This window comes from Pristis pectinata, chromosome 37 (genome assembly GCF_009764475.1).
Source record: "Pristis pectinata isolate sPriPec2 chromosome 37, sPriPec2.1.pri, whole genome shotgun sequence".
Lineage (NCBI taxonomy): Eukaryota > Metazoa > Chordata > Chondrichthyes > Rhinopristiformes > Pristidae > Pristis > Pristis pectinata.
This window is the reverse complement of record NC_067440.1, coordinates 11,398,519-11,416,069: the sequence shown is the minus strand read 5'-3', so window position 1 is coordinate 11,416,069 and position 17,551 is coordinate 11,398,519. Positions and strand designations below refer to the sequence as shown.

At 52.2% G+C, this 17,551-nt stretch overlaps 1 protein-coding gene across 1 annotated transcript in view; it reads left to right on the top strand.

Moving 5' to 3' along the window:
- LOC127586527 (retinal guanylyl cyclase 2-like) overlaps positions 1–17,551 on the top strand; it is a 40,184-nt gene that overhangs the window by 11,548 nt on the left and 11,085 nt on the right. The window contains exons 5-14 of the mRNA XM_052044541.1: positions 802–898; positions 2,635–2,775; positions 4,844–4,924; positions 5,511–5,687; positions 8,899–9,055; positions 10,537–10,686; positions 12,402–12,550; positions 14,217–14,380; positions 16,026–16,218; positions 17,248–17,422. Of these exons, the coding sequence (XP_051900501.1) occupies positions 802–898; positions 2,635–2,775; positions 4,844–4,924; positions 5,511–5,687; positions 8,899–9,055; positions 10,537–10,686; positions 12,402–12,550; positions 14,217–14,380; positions 16,026–16,218; positions 17,248–17,422 (1,484 nt within the window). The remainder of the gene's footprint in view (positions 1–801; positions 899–2,634; positions 2,776–4,843; positions 4,925–5,510; positions 5,688–8,898; positions 9,056–10,536; positions 10,687–12,401; positions 12,551–14,216; positions 14,381–16,025; positions 16,219–17,247; positions 17,423–17,551) is intronic.

Sequence of the window (17,551 nt, the reverse complement as noted above, 5' to 3'; positions counted from 1 at the left end):
CACACACACACACACACACACACACACACACACACACACACACACACACACACACACACACACATATTAACATAGGTTAGCTCGGAATCAGGAGGTTAGGTGATCTGACCACTGCCCAAGCACTGTAACTGGGAGCCTGTTATGGCCACATTGGCTGCAGGTTTTCCCAAGTGATGGAGAGAGGCAGCACGTAAACAAGACCTTCGGCCCACTGAGTCTGTACTGACCATCAACCACCCATTGATACTAATGCTTCACTAATCCCATTTTATTCTCCCCCTCACCCACACACTGGGGGCCAATTAACCCATCAACCCCATTTGGGGGAAACCCACGTGGTCACAGCGAGAACGTGCAAACTACACGCGCACACACACACGCAGACACATGCACACGGACGCACGGACATGCACTCAGTCACACACACACACACACACACACACACACAAACACACACACACACACGCGCGCACACATGCGTGCACCTGGAGCTGTGAGCCGGCGGCTCTACCTGCTGTGCCCCTGCGCCAAGTAACCGTGACTGTAACTGTGCCAAGTTACATCAGTGACCCACTCCAGAATCAACCTCACTGGCTGTGAAGATGGTGGTGAAATTCCCAATTCTCCCTCTTCCCAGTTGGAGGCCCCATCTGGGAAGGAACAAGAAGGACCATCTTCCAAAGGGGAAGAGATGGGCAGGGTTATTGGTTTAGGCCATGCTTGGCGGCAGGCAGACTGAACAAAGGGGAGGGCTGGCGTCAAATAACCATCCAATGTTCAATGCCAATGCGTTTTCCACAGGAATTACATCCAGAAGGTTTACCTCCTGAAAGGCTCCAACAAGCTTCTTCTAAACATGGACGATTTGGTGTTTATCAATGCACAACTCAGCCGGAAGGTAGGGGAAGCTCTTTTCTTAAGTTGTTGGCCTAACGTTTGGGTGCCACTCTGATGTCTCGTGACTTAACTCCCACCCTTCGCTGCCCATAATGTTTGCCACAGATCGTATTTCACAAGTGTGCTGCTCCCATCGGGCAGGAGGTACAGAAGCCTGAAGTCCCACACCACCAGGTTTAGGAACAGCTACTTCCCTTCAACCATTCGGTTCTTGAACCGACCGGCACAACCCTAATCACTGACTCAGTATAGCAGCACTGGGACCACTTTGCACTACGGTGGACTTTGTTCTAAATGTGTTCTTTCTTGTATAATTTATGTGAATGTTGTGCCTCTGATGCTCTGTGCCTGTGATGCTGCTGCAGGTAAGCTTTTCATTGCACCTGTGCACACATGGACTTGTGCAGATGACAATAAGCTCAACTTTGACTTTGACCTCATAATCACTGTGGCTGTGAGAGCAGCTTAGAGACTGGATGTTCTGTGCAGAGTAACTCAGTCCCTGACCCACCAGAGACACGGGTCAGGAGTGTGACGGGACACCGTCCATCTGCCCGGGTGAATGCGACTCCAGCAACTCCTGAGGAGCTCCACACCGTCCTGGGACAGAGCAGCACCTCGTCCACCCTCCTAAGCACCCCCTCCCTCTACCAGAGTGCACCGTCTAAAAAAAGCACCACGGCTACTCGCCCAGGCTACTCCGACACCACCTCCCAAACCCGCCACCCCTCCCCACCAGGAAGGACGAGGGCAGCGGGGTGCAGGGGAACACCACCACCTGCAGGTTTTTAAGATTTCTTTTTATTAGTCACGTACACTGAAAAACACACAGTGAAATACATCTTGTGCGTAGAGTGTTCTGGGGGCAGCCCGCAAGTGTCGCCACGCTTCTGGCGCCAATGTAGCATGCCCACAAGTTGCACACCAGCCTGACATCCTGAAATATCTCGCCGTTCCTTCACCGTCACCGGGTCTAAACCCTGGAACTCACTGCTCAGGTGGGAGCACCTTCCCCAGAAGGACTGCAGGGAGGCAGCTCACCCCCACCTTCTCAAGGGGCAATTGGGGATGGGCAATAGGTGCTGGCCTTGCCACAAAGCACCTTGAATGGCTCAGCGTGTGATTAGAGAGGTGGGGGGTGGGGGGCAGTGTAAGTGATTTGTTGTCAAGAAGGTGGGAGGTTTTCTATACGATGTAAATATCAGAGCTCCTGGAAACACCACTGTTTTCCATCAGTGGGGACAGGAATAAAAGCGTTGTCGCCTGGGATCTTTCTACCTCTTCAGACAAGAACACATCAAAATAGAAGCAGGACTAGTCCAGACAGCCCCTCAAGATTGCCCTGTCAACCTTGACACAGTGCTGGTGTAGGGGCATTTCTCGTGGACGGTCTCTCTCTCACCCTCTCTGTCCTGGGCAGGCACAGTAGTGTAGCGGTTAGCATGATGCTTTACAGCGCCAGCGACCTGGGTTCAATTCCGGCCGCTGTCTGTAAGGACTTTGTATGTTCTCCCCATGTTTCTGCATGGGCTTCCTCCGGGTGCTCCGGTTTCCTCCCACATTCCAAAGACGTACAGGTTAGGAAGTTGTGGGCGTGCTATGTTGGCGCCGGAAGCGTGGCGACACTTGCGGGCTGCCCCCAGAACACTCTACGCAAAAGATGCATTTCACTGTGTGTTTCGACGTACGTGTGACTAATAAAGAAATCTTGTCTTATCTGTTGCTGTCTGCTTCCAGAGACTCAACGGGGAGAACGAATTAAGCGTCAGTGGTAAAAGTGTCTCCGACTTCAAAAGTACCAAGACTCCCAAGAACTCCATTTCTGGTAAAAGTGCTATGGTGCTAACTGCGGAGAACACGAACGTGGCCATTTATGAGGTAGGTGTCTGGCTTTCCATTGCTGGGAGATAACCGGTGTTTTACAACCAGCGTGATCTTTCCCTGTGTCCCATTTATTCCCCGAGGATTAGACCCTCCTGTGCTGCCGCAGTGAGCACGTCAATTGGGCTTGTTTCTCTTCAGAGAAGTCTGACCTGAGAGAGGGTTTTAAAATAATGGAAGGCTTTCTTCCATAAAGATACAGGATCAGAATTAGGCCATTCGGCCCATAATCTCCACCATTCTATCATGGCTGATTTTTTTTCTCAATCCCATTCTCCCCGTAACCCTCCCCCCCCCCCTTACCAATGGAGACCCTATTAATCTTCTTCCCAGGGCGACAATGGCTAACATGAGGGGGCTTAATTTTAAGGTAATTGGAGGAAGATGTAAGGGGGATGTCAGGGGTACGTTTTTTACACAGAGAGTGGTGGGTATGTGGAACGTACTGCTGGCAGAGGTTGTGTGTGTGTGTGTGTGTGTGTGTGTGTGTGTGGAGTTTGCACGTTCTCCCTGTGACCGCGTGGGTCTCCCCCCGAGTGCTCCGGTTCCCCCCCACATCCCAACAATGTGTGGGGTGGATGCTAATTGGCTGCTGTAAATTGCCCCCCCAGTGCGTGGGTGAGGGATAGACTCTGGGGGGAATTGGTGGGAATGTGGGGAGAATAAAATAGAATAGGGTAGGATTAGTGTAAATGGTGGTTAAGGGTCAGCAGGCCTCAGTGGGCCAAAGGGCCTGTTTCCGTGCTGGACTGAGCCTGGCTATTTCAGAGTAACCCACATCACTGGAGGTTTGGAGTCACATATAAACCCAGACTGGCTACGGAGGCAAATTTCCTTCCCTGAACCGGATAGGTTTCTACAACAATCCAGTGCGTTCCTGGTCCCCGCTACCGAAACGGGCTTTTTATTCAAGATTTATTGAGTTGCTTGGATTTAAATTCACCAAACTCGTATCTCCCGATCATTGGTCCTTGCCTCTGGATACTTGTCCAACAGTAGCCATTGTGTTCAACATCGTAGCTCTGCGGCACGCAGCCCCGCAGCTCTGCAGCACGCAGCCCCGCAGCTCTGCAGCACGCAGCTCCGCAGCATGCAGCCCCGCAGCCACCAATAAATTACACCTTTAGCTCCAGTGACCATGGGGAAATTTCTCTCCTGCTATCGTTCCACAGAGGACAGGCTGGGTATGTCACAATGTTGGTCCCATTCTCTGACCTCGCGTAACCTATTAATGTTCCTTTCCGATCCTGAATCTCATTAAGAAGCATCTGGGCGAGCACTTGGATCACCAAGGCAGAGTAGGCTGCAGATCGAGTGCTGGTAAATGGGGTTACTATCAATGGGCACTCAATGGTAGGCATAAACTTGATGGGCCAAAGGGTCTGTTCCTACGCTGCGACTCCTGGCACAGCAGGTAGTGCTGCTGCCTCACGGCCCCAGTGACCCTGATTCGATCCTGACTACAATCTCCGCACCCCTCTGTTGTTTTCCGTTTCTCATTGTATTTATTATTGCCATTTACTCTGTGAGCTTCACGTGAACAAGGAATTTCACCGCAACCTGGTGTATGGTGACAATAAACATATCTGATTCTGAACCTCCGGCGCTGTCTGTGTGGAGTTTACACGTTCTCCCTGTGACCGTGTGGGTTTCCCCCGGGTGTCCGGTTCCCTCCCACATCCCAATGACATGTGGGGTCGGTGGGTTAATTGGATAATCGACACACACACACACACACACACACACACACACACACACACACACACTTTCTCTCTCTCTCTCACACTCACTCACCCTCTCTTGCTATCTCTCTTTCTCGCCCTCTCTCGCTCTCTCTCTTTCTCGCCCTCCCTCTCGCCCTCGCTATCTCGCGCTCTCTCTGGTCACTGGAGCCCAATAACTGAAAGGACAAACTTTCCAAAGCAGGAGTTGCCATCGACGTTCATGCATTAACCAGGGAAATAATTTACAGGGTAGGGGCAGGACTGAGAGCTGGCAGGAACTTGATGGGCTGAATGGCTGTCTCCTGTGGGCCTAATGATTGGTTTAACCTGGTTTAACACAGGGAGACTGGGTGTGGCTGAAGAAGATTACAGACGGGAACTTTGTCGAAATCCGGTCATCCACGAAGATTGTTTTCACAAAAGTGAGTGTCTGCAGTCCTGGGGTTCGGGATGTCAGTTCCTGATGCGTCCGGTGGGTGTTGGGAGCAGGAGTGAAAGGTCCCACTTGTGGACTGGTTTCCGGTGTGTTACTGAGGTCAGCAGAATTAATTCACAGTGGGGTCAGTCTATCGGCATCTGCTCCCCCTCCCGTCCCCCCATTCCCCCTCCTCTCCCATCTGTAACCTCCCTCCCTTCACCTTCCACCATCACCTCACCTCTCCCTCTGTCTCCAACAGTTATTTGTTCATCCCTCCTCCCTTTCCCCCTCCTCCCCCTCCTCCCCTCTCCCCTCCTCCCCTCCCTCTCTCTCTCTCCCCCTCCCTCTCTCTCTCCCTCCCTCCCTCTCTCTCTCCCCACTCTCTCTCTCTCTCTTCCTCCCCCCTTCCTCTGGAGACAATTTGGAGAGTTAGACCTGAGGCAGACCCAGAGAGGGAGGTGGTTTGTGAGGCAGGGGGGTGTGGTGGAATACGTTGATGGGGGGGTTGGGGTGTGGATGGGTGCGTAGCACCAGCCTGTCGGCCCGAATGGCCTCTCTGTGCCGAGCTGTGATGCTTCTCACCCCTGTAGATCCAGCAGATGAGACACGAGAACGTGAATCCTTTCCTCAGCCTGTTCTTCGACTGTGGCATCCTGGCGATTGTCACCGAGCACTGCTCCAGGGGTAGCCTGGAGGATCTCATCGCCAATGTGGACATGAAACTCGACTGGATGTTCAAATCCTCCCTCCTGCTCGACTTGGTCAAGGTAACACTGCGTCCCACCTTCCTCCACCCTGTTTCTCTCCCCCCCCCACCCATCTCACACCTGTTGCACCATGAAGTCACTGGATTGTTGTGAAGGAAAATGCCGAAAATTCGAAAAATCAGAAAATGCTGGAAACACTCAGCAGGTCAGGCAGCGTCTGTGGGGAGAGAAACCCAGTTGATCATTCAGGATCAAGAACTCAGAGACAAAACAAGAGGGAGACTGCAGGTGCTGGGTCGAAATGTCGGCTGCCCATTTCCCTCCACGGATGCTGCCTGACCCGCTGAGTTCCTCCAGCTTTTTGTGTGTCGCAAGAGAGGAAACAGGTTAGTTTTCGGGAGAGACAGGAGGCTGCAGATGCCAGAACCCGGAGCACAGACAGTCCGCTGGAGGGACTCAGTGGGTCGAGCGACATCTGTGGTATAAAAAGTCACAGTCGAGTTTATTGTCTTCTGCACAAGTCCATGTGTGCACGGGTGCAATGAAAAACTTACCTGCAGCAGCATCACAGGCACAGAGCATCGGATAAGCAGCATTCACAAGAAAAGCATAAAGTAAGTATAAGTTATGCATGATTTTTACAAGAAATAACACAACTGCAAGAACAATTAGGATAACAAAAAGTCCATTTCACTGCAAAGAAGTCTCAGTGTTGCTGTACTGAGGCAGTGATTAGGGTTGTGCCGGTCGGTTCAAGAACCAGATGGTCGAAGGGAAGTATCTGTTCCTGAACCTGGTGGTGTGGGACTTCAGGCTTCTGGACCTCCTGCCCGATGGGAGCTGTGAGAAGATGGCACGGCCCGGATGGTGGGGATCTTTGATGATGGATGTCGCCTTCTTGAGGCAGCACCTCCTGTAGATACAACCGATGGTGGGGAGGGATGTGCCCGTGATGTATTGGGCAGAGTCCACTACTCTCTGCAGCTTCTTGCGTTCCTGTGCATTGGAATTGCTGTACCAGACCGTGATGCAACCAGTCAGGACACTTTCAACAGCACATCTGCAGAAGTTCGTTGGAGATTTTGGTGACATGCTGAACCTCCTTAACCTTCTAAGAAAGTTAAGTAAGGAAGGAATTGTCGTCGAAACTCTGCATCATCGACAATTCCTTTCCCTCCTCACGGATGCTGCTCGACCCACTGAGTTCCTCCGGCAGATTGTAAATCAGTTTTCAGGATTGTTGTCAAACCCATTTAGATCACAAGTGTCCTTAACTGGTCTGGGTTTAAATTGGTATTGGTATTGGTTTATTATTGTCACTTGTGCCGAGGTACAGTGAAAAACTTGTCTTACAAACTGATCGTACAGGTCAATTCACTACACAGTGCAGTTACATTGAGTTAGTACAGAGTGCGTTGAGGTAGTACAGGTAAAAACAATAACAGTACAGAGTAAAGTGTCACAGCTACAGAGAAAGTGCAGTGCAATAAGGTGCAAGGTCACAACAAGGTAGATTGTAAGGTCATAGTCCATCTCATTTGTATTAAGGGAACCGTTCAGTAGTGTTGTCACAGTGGGGTAAAAGCTGTCCTTAAGTCTGGTGGTGCGTGCCCTCAGGCTCCAGACCCCAGACCCACACATGTCGACCCCAGACCCACACATATAACTGCCTCCTCATTGCATTTATGGACAGACAGTAAATGATGTCTTTATCCTTGGAATAAATAATGAATAACAGGCAGCGCTGACGGAGTGCCACATGGTGTGAGGCTCCATCTCCTCCCTTGGATACGCTGTTTCATGATGGTGTTATCCCTGGTGTTATTTACTCCTCAGCGACAGCCCACCGTCTCCCTGGTGTTTGTGGGATCTTACCCACCAATACCAGTCAGTGTTCCCCGGCCACATCTCCCTCAGCCCCTGCCTCATCTATTTTTTAACCAATATTTTGTGAGCCTCCCTCGTCCCTCTCGAGCCCCAGTGTTGGATTGAATCATGGGGTCGTACAGCAAGGAAACAGGCCCTTCGGCCCATCGAGTCTGCGCTGACTGTCAGCCACCCATTTACACCCATCCCGTTTTATTCCCCCCACATTCTCATCAACTCCCCCCAGATTCTACTCCTCACCCACACACTGGGGGCGATTTACAGCGGCCGATTAACCCACCAACCCATTATTTTTTGCACTATATTTACTTTCATCATTTACATTAATTTTATGTCCCTGCACTGTGCTGCTGCCACCAAACACACTCATGTCATCTAAGTCAGTCATAATAAATCTGGTACACATGCAGACACAGACACACAGACTCTCTCTCTCCCTGGAACCCGGGCTTCCGCCTCTCCCCTACTCTGCCCGGGGCCGCCCCGTATCATGGGTCAGTTATGTTTTGGGAGCCAGATGCTCCCCAGTTTTTAAACCCGTCTGGATGAGGTTGTACCGAAGGAAATGCTGGGGATTGCTCCTGTAACCTCTGCGTCTTCCGAGGACTGGAGATCAGGGGCATGAAGTAAAGGGGCAGGGAATTGCCAGGGAGGTCACTCCGTGTGTGGCTGGAATCTGATGGAGAAAGGGCTGGGGGCGGAACTTGTGGAGAGCTAGCAGAAACTCGATGGGCCGATTGTGCTGTAACCATTCTATAATCCTCCATGGCTGTGTGTCTGTGTGCTGTGTATGTACTTGGAATATTGTGGGCAGTTTTGGGCCCCTGTATCTACGAAAGGATGTGCTGGCATTGGAGAGGGTCCAGAGGAGGCTCACAAGAATGATTCCCAGAATGAAAGGGTTAATGTAGAAGGAGCGTTTGATGTCTCTGGGCCAGTACTCAATGGAGTTCAGAAGGATGAGGGGGGATCTCATTGAAACCTCCCGGATACTGATAGAGCGGATGTTTCCATCAGTGGGAGAGTCCAGGATCCGAGGGCACAGCCTCAGGATAAAGGGACGTCCCTTTAGAACTGAGATGAGGAAGAATTTCTTCAGCCAGAGGGCGGTGAATCTGTGGAATTTGTTGCCACAGAGGGCAAGTCATTGGGTGTATTTAAGGCAGAGGTTGATAGGTTCCTGACTGGTAAGGGGGTTAAGGGTTATGGGGAGAATGGGGTTGAAAAAAAATCATCCATGATTGGTAGTGCAGATTTGATGGGCCGAGTGGCCTAATTCTGCTCCTACATCTTGCGATGTGTGGAGACCAAGCATGCACCAACTTGGCGGTCCCGATAACGTGTGCAGCAGGTTGTGGTTTACAAAGGCACCTCCTCCCCACAGGGCATGAAGTTCCTCCACCACCGAGACCTGGTCCACGGACGGCTGAAGTCCCGGAACTGCGTGGTGGACGGCAGGTTTGTGCTGAAGATCACAGATTATGGCTACAATGAGCTGCTGGAGGTGCAGAAGGTCGCGTGGCTGACGCCCAGCCCAGAAGGTAGGACGCTGCTCAGACATATCCATGAAAACCTGCCTTGCTCCACACTTCCCGCTGCCTTGGGAAAGCAGCCGACGTAATCAAACCTGTCCTGCCCTGGTCATTCTCACTTCTCCCCCCTCCCATTGGGCAGAAGATACAAAAGCCTGAAAGTACGTACCACCAGGCTCAAGGACAGCTTCTATCCCACTGTTATAAGACTATTGAACGATAACATGGATTCATGACCTCGCAATCTACCTCGTTATGACCTTGACCTTATTGTCTGCCTGCACTGCAGTTTCTCTGTAACTGTGACACTTTACTCTGCATTCTGTGTTTATTTCCTTCGTGCTACCTCAATGTACTTAACCGGAATTGGTTTATTATTGTCACTTGTACTGAGGTACAGTGAAAAACTTGTCTTGCATACCGTTCGTACAGATCAATTCATTACACAGTGCATTGAGGTAGTACAGGGTAAAAACCATAACGGAATGTACTAATGTGACTAATAAATAAATATCTGATCTTATCTTATCATTACACAGTGCATTGAGGTAGCACAAGGGAAAACAATAACAGAATGCAGAATGAAGTGTTACAGTTACAGAGAGAGTGCAGTGCAGGCAGACAATAAGGTGCAAGGTCATAACGAGGTAGGTTGTGAGGTCAAGAGTCCATCTTATTGTACTAGGGAACTGTTCAATAAGCTGGACACTTGACCACCATAGTTCGGAATGATCTGTCTGGATAGCATGCAAACAAAAGTCTTTCACTGTATCAACACACACAAAGTGCTGGAGGAACTCAGCAGGTCAGGCAGCTTCCGTGGAGGGAAATAAACAGTCGACGTTTCGGGCCGAGACCCTTCATCAGGACTGGAAAGGAAGAGGGCAGAAGCCAGAATGAGAAGTTCGGGGGCGGGGGAGGAGCACACGCAGGCAGGGGACAGGTGAGTCCAGGTGACAGGTGAGTCCTGGTGAGAGGGGGAAGGTAGGCGGGTGGGGGAGGGGGGTGAAAGGGAGAGATATGAGAAGCTGAAAGGTGATTGGTAGGAGGCAAAGAGCTGAAGAAGGAACATAGTACAGCACAATACAGGCCCTTCGGCCCACGATGTTGTGCCGACCTTTAAACCTCGCCTAAACCCCTCCCCCCACATATCCCTCCATTTTAAATTCCTCCAGATGCTTATCTGGTAGGAGAAGAGAGTGGACCATGGAATAAAGGAGGTGGGGAATGGGAGGGAGGTATTTCCCTCCACAGACGCTGCCTGACCTGCTGAGTTCCTCCAGCACTTTGGGTGTGTTGCTCCAGATACCAGCATCTGCAGAATCTCTTGTCCCAGTTTTTCACTGTATCTTGGTACGTGTGACAACAAAACTGGCTCGGGTGATGTCCCAATCCTCTCTCTCCCTCTCTCACTCTCTCGCTCTCTCTCTCAGTCTCTCTTTCTCTCTCACTCACTCTCTCTCACACTCTCTCTCTCCCTGTTCCCTTAGATCGGCTGTGGACAGCACCGGAACTTCTCCGAGACCCCCGCCTGGAGAGAAAGGGCACTTTCCGGGGAGACGTCTACAGCTTCTCCATCATCATGCAGGAACTGATCGTGCGGGGCCCTCCCTTCTCCATGCTGGAGCTGAGTCCCAGCGGTAAGGCCGACGGTTGGTGGGGGGGGGGGGAATTGGTGGAGAATGCCCCCTTGTGCTCGGACCCTCCTTCCTCGAGAGTTGTCTGGGCCCCCTTCACTGCCCCCTCAAACTTGAGTCTTGCTGAACCTTGCTCCAGTTTTAATTCACATCGCCCCTCCTCGACACTCCCCCACCCGTGACAGGCATCTGATTCATACACAGAAAGATCCCAGGCACAAATGATTCCTTCCATTCGGGGTGAAGGGTCCCGACCCGAAGCGTCGACTGTCTATTTCCCACTGACCTGCTGAGTTCCTCCAGCACCTTGTGTGTTGCTCCAAGATTCCAGCGTCTCTGACTTTGTTGGTGTCGTCCTTGGGTCGACCACGGGACCCTAACCCCGCCCCCCATTCCGTTCAAACAAGCAGGCCGCACGAGGGAGCAAGCGGACCGATCCTGGTTCCATGCCCCATTGTTGACGAGACCTCTCCAACCGTGGGCGTGGGTGGGGGGGACGGCGAGTGGGGGCTCCCTCGATACCGCGCCAGGGTGGGATGGATTGGCCAAGACATCTGGGCTCAAAGTGAAAAAAACACTCCGATGCTGGAGGAACTCAGCAGGCCGGGCAGCATCCGTGGAGAAAAGCAGGCAGTCAACATTTCGGGTCAGGATCCTTCTTCAGGACTGAAGAGAGGAAAAGGGGAAGCCTGATATATAGGGAGGGAAAATCCAGAGCAGTGATAGGTGGACAAAATAGGGGAGGTGGGGTGGGCACAAGGTAGTGACAGGTAGATAAGATATCTTTATTAGTCACATATACATCGAAACACACAGTGAAATGCATCTTTTGCGTAGAGTGTTCTGGGGGCAGCCCGCAAGTGTCGCCACGCTTCCGGCGCCAACATAGCACGCCCACAACTTCCTAACCCGTACGTCTTTGGAATGTGGGAGGACCAGAATTGCATGCAATCCTCTAAGTGCAGCCTAACCAGAGTTCTATAGAGATGAATCATAACTTCTTGACTCCTATACTCAATACCTTGATTAATATTTCGAATGTTGAAAGGACTGGGCAGAGTAGATGTGGCTAAGCTGTTTCCCTTGGTGGGTGAGTCCAGGACCAGAGGGCACAATCTTAGAATTAGAGGGTACCCGTTTAAAACAAAAATGAGGAGAAATTTCTTTAGCCAGAGGGTAGTGAATTTATGGAATTCTTTGCCACGTACAGCTGTGGAGGCCCGATCATTGGGGGTGTTTAAGGGGGAGATAGATAGGTATCTAATTAGTCAAGGTATCAAAGGATATGGGGATAAGGCTGGAAATTGGGGTGAGAAAGGAATAGTTTTTTTTCTTCTTCTCATGGACATTCCCCCATTTCTCATTTATTTTTTCTTTTTCTTTTTCTTCTTCCCTTTCTTTTCTTTGGAGCAGACTCGATGGGCCGAATGGCCTACTTCTTCTCCCTTGTCTTGTGACCTTGTAGTAAATACCCTTTGGCTCTACTGGTCCATGCCGACCAAGATTCCCATCTGCCTGCGTTTGGCCTGTGTCCCTCTGAGTATTTCCGACGCTGCCCCCCACCCCCTTAACAATCTGCTCGCAGTGATGGTGCTTTTGTTACACGAGGGTTTTTAGCAGGTGGTTTCTTTTCCAAAGGAGGGTTTCCCCCTCCCTCCCCCCCCCCCCGGGAAATTGTTTGCTGGGAGCCCCGGCAGCTCACTCCCGTCTCGTTCCAGATATCGTGAAGAAAGTGCAGAAGCCGCCACCCCTGTGTCGGCCCTCCGTCTCGGTGGACCAGGCCCCCGTGGAGTGCGTGCAGATCATGAGGCAATGCTGGAGTGAGCAGCCGGACAGGAGACCGACCTTTGAGCAAATCTTCGACCAGGTCAGCCCTCGTTCCCCGTCTCCCTCGACCAGAACTTGCACCGGTCCCATCCCTCAGAATGGTACAGCACAGAAACAGGCCCTTCGGTCCACCTCCTCCGTGCTGACCTTGATCCCTATCTACTCTAATTCCTCCTTGCTGTTCCTATCGAAGCACCGTCCAGATGCCTTGTAGTTGTATCTGCCTCCAACACCTCTGGCAGCTCGTTCCAGACATACTTATACCCAAGAGACTGCAGACACTGGAATCTGGACTGTTATCTGCCCTATCTATGTCCCTCGTAATTTTAAACATTTCTGTAAGGGTGCTGGAAGTTCAGTCACTGGGTGGTGAAGAAGGCGTACGGCATACTTGCCTTCATTGGTTGGGACGTTGAGTATAAGAGTCGGGAAGTTGTGATGCAGCTGTATAAAACTTTGGTTAGGCCACACTTGGAGTATTGCGTGCAGTTCTGGTCGCCCCGTTACATGTGGAGGCTTTGGAGAGGGTGCAGAAGAGGTTCCCCAGGATGCTGCCTGGATTGGAGAACATGAGGTATGAGGAGAGGTTGGACAAACTTGGGTTGTTTTCTCTGGAGCTGAGGCGAGACCTGATAGAGGTTTATAATGTTATGAGCGGCATAGATAGGGTAGACAGCCAGAATCTTTTTCCCAGGGTGGAAATGTCAAATTCTAGAAGACTTGCATTGAAGGTGAGAGGGGGAAAGTTTAAAGGAGATGTGTGGGGCAAGTTTTTTACACAGAGAGCGGTGGGTGCCTGGAACGGGCTGCCAGGGGTGGGGTGGAGGCAGATATGACAGTGGAGACAGACACAAGAATGTGCAGAGAATGGAGGGACGTGGATCACGTGCAGGCAGAAGGGATCTAATTTAATTTGGCATTGTGTTCAGCACAGACATGGTGGGCCGAAGGGCCTGTTCCTGTGCTCTACTGTTCCATGTTTAACTCTTTTGGTTGTTAAAGGAATCGAGGGATAAGGGCTCAGTGCCAAAGTGTGGGGCTGAGGTAGAAGATTGGCCTCGAGGGCAGAGTGGCCTTTCTTTGCTTCTTTTATCCCTGAGGCAGAAAAGAAGCTGTTCGGCCCATTGTGTCGATGCTGGTTCCCAGGGGATCTATCCCATCGGTCTCACTCCCCCTCTCCTCACCTCCCTGTGCCCCATCCCCTTCCCCCTCCCTCCCTCGCCCCTCCCCCTCTATCTCCCTCCTCCTCTCTCTCCCCCCCTCTCCCTCCCCCTCCTTCCCTCCCCTCCCCTTCCCCTCTCACTCCCTCCCCCCTCCCCCTCTATCTCCCTCCTCCTCCCTCTCTCCCTCCCCCTCTTCTCCCCCTCCCTCTCTCCCTCCTCCTCTCTCCCTCCCTCCCCTCTCTCCCTCCCCCTCCCTCTCCCTCCCCCTCCCTCTCTCCCTCCCCCTCTCTCCCTCCCCCTCTCTCCCTCCTCTCTCCCTCCCTCCCCCTCTCCCTCCCCCTCCTTCCCTCCCCCTCTCTCCCCCTCCTCTCTCCCTCCCCCTCCTCCCTCCCCCTCCTCTCTCCCTCCCCCTCTTCTCCCCCTCCCCCCCTCCCTCCCTCCCCCTCTCTCCCTCCCCCTCTCTCCCTCCCCCTCCCTCTCTCCCTCCCCCCCTTCACACATCCACCAATTCCATGTCCCACCCCTGCCCTTTTCTCCCTGCAGTTCAAGAACCTCAACAAGGGCAAGAAGACCAACATCATCGACTCCATGCTCCGGATGTTGGAGCAGTATTCCAGCAACCTGGAGGATCTGATCCGAGAGAGGACCGAGGAACTGGAGGTCGAGAAGCAGAAGACCGACCGGCTCCTGACGCAGATGCTTCCGCCGTGAGTCCCTGCCCTCCTCGGCTGGCTCGGTGTCCTCCGCTCCACTTCTGCCACTGGGCTCAACAGTGGGTCCTAGCCCTCTTGGTACCTGGGCCCCCCGACAAACCCCTGAGCTCCCTGACGAGCCTCTGAGCCAGTGGGCAGGGTCTTCAAGACCCTCGCCTGGTGTTGGGAGCACACTTTGAGGCTGGCACCTCTGCTATTGGTCATTGGTTTATTATTGTCACATGTACTGAGGTGCAGTGAAAAGCCTTTTGTTTTGCATGCCACCTAGACAGATCATTCCAATCACTGTACCTTGGTACATGTGACAACAATAAACCAGTAAACAAATTTTTTTATTCCAAAATAAATTTTATTCATCATAAAAAGCAAACTATATACAACAATACAACAGTGCAAACCTTTACATTCATGTTCGGATCAATCATTAGTGTTACCTTTTTATATATATAAAAAAGCACAGCACTGATGCCACTCGTGTGGCTCCCTGAGGTGCTATCCCAATCCCATATTTACAATATTTAAGGGGCTTCCTCACCTGAGCGCATCCCTCCCTCTCCAGTGGCAGAAGAACCCTAAACTGTAGTCCTTCCCCACTGAGCCTTTGCGTTGGCTGCACCCAGCTTCAGTGCGTCCCTCAGCGCGTACTCCTGTAGCCTGGAATGTGCCGGTCAGCAGCATTCCCCTACGGACATCTCACAGGGCTGAGAGACCAACGAGCTTCAGGCAGACCAAAGGGCGTCTTTCACCGATGACCTTCCTCAGTACATGCAACAACAATAAACCAGTAAAAAAAATAGATCCCCCTCTTGGGGGATTCTAGACTACGAGGCATAGGTTCACTGGCAGGGTAGTGTAGCAGTTAGCGTAACACTATTACAGCGCCAGCGACCCGGGTTCAATTCCGGCCGCTGTCTGTGAGGAGTTTGTACGTTCTCCCCGTGTCTGCGTGGGTTTCTTCCGGGTGCTCTGGTTTCCTCCCATATTCCAAAGACGTACGGGTTAGGAAGTTGTGGGCCTGCTATGTTGGCACCGGAAGCGTGGCGACACTTGTGGGCTGCCCCCAGAACACTCTACGCAAAAGATGCATTTCACTGTGTGTTTTGATGTACATGACTAATAAAGATATCTTATCTTATCAGAAAAGGGGTGACCTGATATCAGACTACGAGAGGCAGAGACAGGGTAGATGGTCAGTCTTTTTCCCAGCTTAGGGGCATCATAATCAAGAATTTCTTCTGTCAGGGAGATGGAACTCTCTGCCCTGTGAGAGTGGGGAGGTGGAGTCACTGAATGTGAAGGAGGCGACGTGGGGAGTTGGTTCTTCTGGTTCCATACAGTAATGGAGAACAGAGCTGAGACCAGGATCAGCTCGGCTGTGGATGAGGATCAGGCCTTGGATCAGCTTGGCACCTTAAGAGGCCAAATGCTGTCTCCTGCTTCCATGATCTTCGACTTTGCAAAGACTAACTTTGTTCACCCAATCCCATATGACCCGTAGTTCTTGCATTGCCTTGGTTTCAGTTACACCAAGAAGCCAATGTACATCTCCCCGTCAGGCCAACCTCATCCCCATTATTTTGAGCTGTGATCGGGACATGACCTCAAGCACCAATCCTCATGGCCGGTTCTTCTCTCTCAGCTCTGTGGCCCAGGCGCTGAAGACAGGTGACCCTGTGGAGCCCGAGCATTTCAAGCAGGTGACCATCTACTTCAGCGACATCGTTGGCTTCACCACCATCTCTGCCATGAGCGATCCCATCGAGGTCGTGGACCTTCTCAACGACCTCTACACTCTGTTCGACGCCATCATTGGCTCACATGATGTCTACAAGGTAACCACTTCTCAACTGGGACGGGGGTAGAGAGAGTGTGTTGGGTAACGTTTCGTCCACTCAGTCAATGGCGCTGTGTACGAGAGACTGACCAGGTCTGAGGAATATTAACCCCATTTCTCTCTGCAAGGATGCTGCCTGAATGTGGAACAGTGCAGCACAGGAACAGGCCCTTCGGCCCACAATGTCTGTGCCAGCTATTAAACTGCACATCTGCCTGCACATGGTCTGTATCCCTCCATTCCCTGCCTGTTCATGTGTCTGTCTAAATGCCTCTTAAACACCTCTATTGTATCTGCCTCCACCACCTCCCCTGGCAGCCCGTTCCAGGCACCCACCACTCTCTGTGTAAAAACAAAAAACGCCTCATAAATTTCCTTTCAACTCTCTCCCCCTCACCTTAAACTTATGGGCTGAATGGCCTTTTGCCTCCTTACGACCATGCTCCGATTTATGACACAGGAAGAGGGTGGTGCAGTGGGTCGAGCTGCTGCCTCGCGGCTTCAGATACCCGGGTTCAATCCTGACCTCTGGCGCTGTGTGTGTGTGTGTGTGTGTGTGTGTGTGTGTGTGGGGTGTGTGTGTGTGTGTGGAGTTTGCACGTTTTCCCTGTGACCGTGTGGGTTTTCCCTGGATGCTCCGGGTCCCCCCCACATCCCAACGATGTGCGGGGTCGGTGGGTTAAATGGCTGCTGTAAATTGCCCCCTGCGTGTGGGTGAGGTGTAGAATCTGGGGGGGGGGGGTTGATGGGAACGAAATGGGATCGGTGTTGATGGTTGGCACAGACTTGATGGGCCGAATGGCCTGTTTCCCTGCTGAATGACTCTCTGACTCTGCCACTAAGAAGCCATTTGGTTTAACTGTTCAACGCTCTGTCGAATCCTTGGAAGGGACGTCCTTGGGAAGGGAAGAGGTCTCAAAGGGGAAATGCCAAGACAAGACCGGAGAATTTCTGGGGCTGCCAGCACAGTGGGGATGGGTCGAATGGCCTCCGGCAGGGTAACGTCTCTCTGACTCCCGGCCCCCAGGTGGAGACGATAGGAGACGCCTACATGGTGGCGTCCGGGCTCCCCACACGCAACGAGAACAGGCACGCGGCGGAGATCTCCAACATGTCGCTGGACATCCTCAGCAGCATCGGCACGTTCAAGATGCGGCACATGCCAGACGTTCCGGTCCGGATCCGGATAGGACTACACTCAGGTACCTCCTGGCCCTCCCCACCCCCGCGCGCCCCCCCCACCCCTCCCAAACCACCTCTGCGGTCCCCAGCCGTGCGCCACACTGACCATCGCTCCGTCTTGCTGATGGAACCCCCTCCCTCAAGCTTCC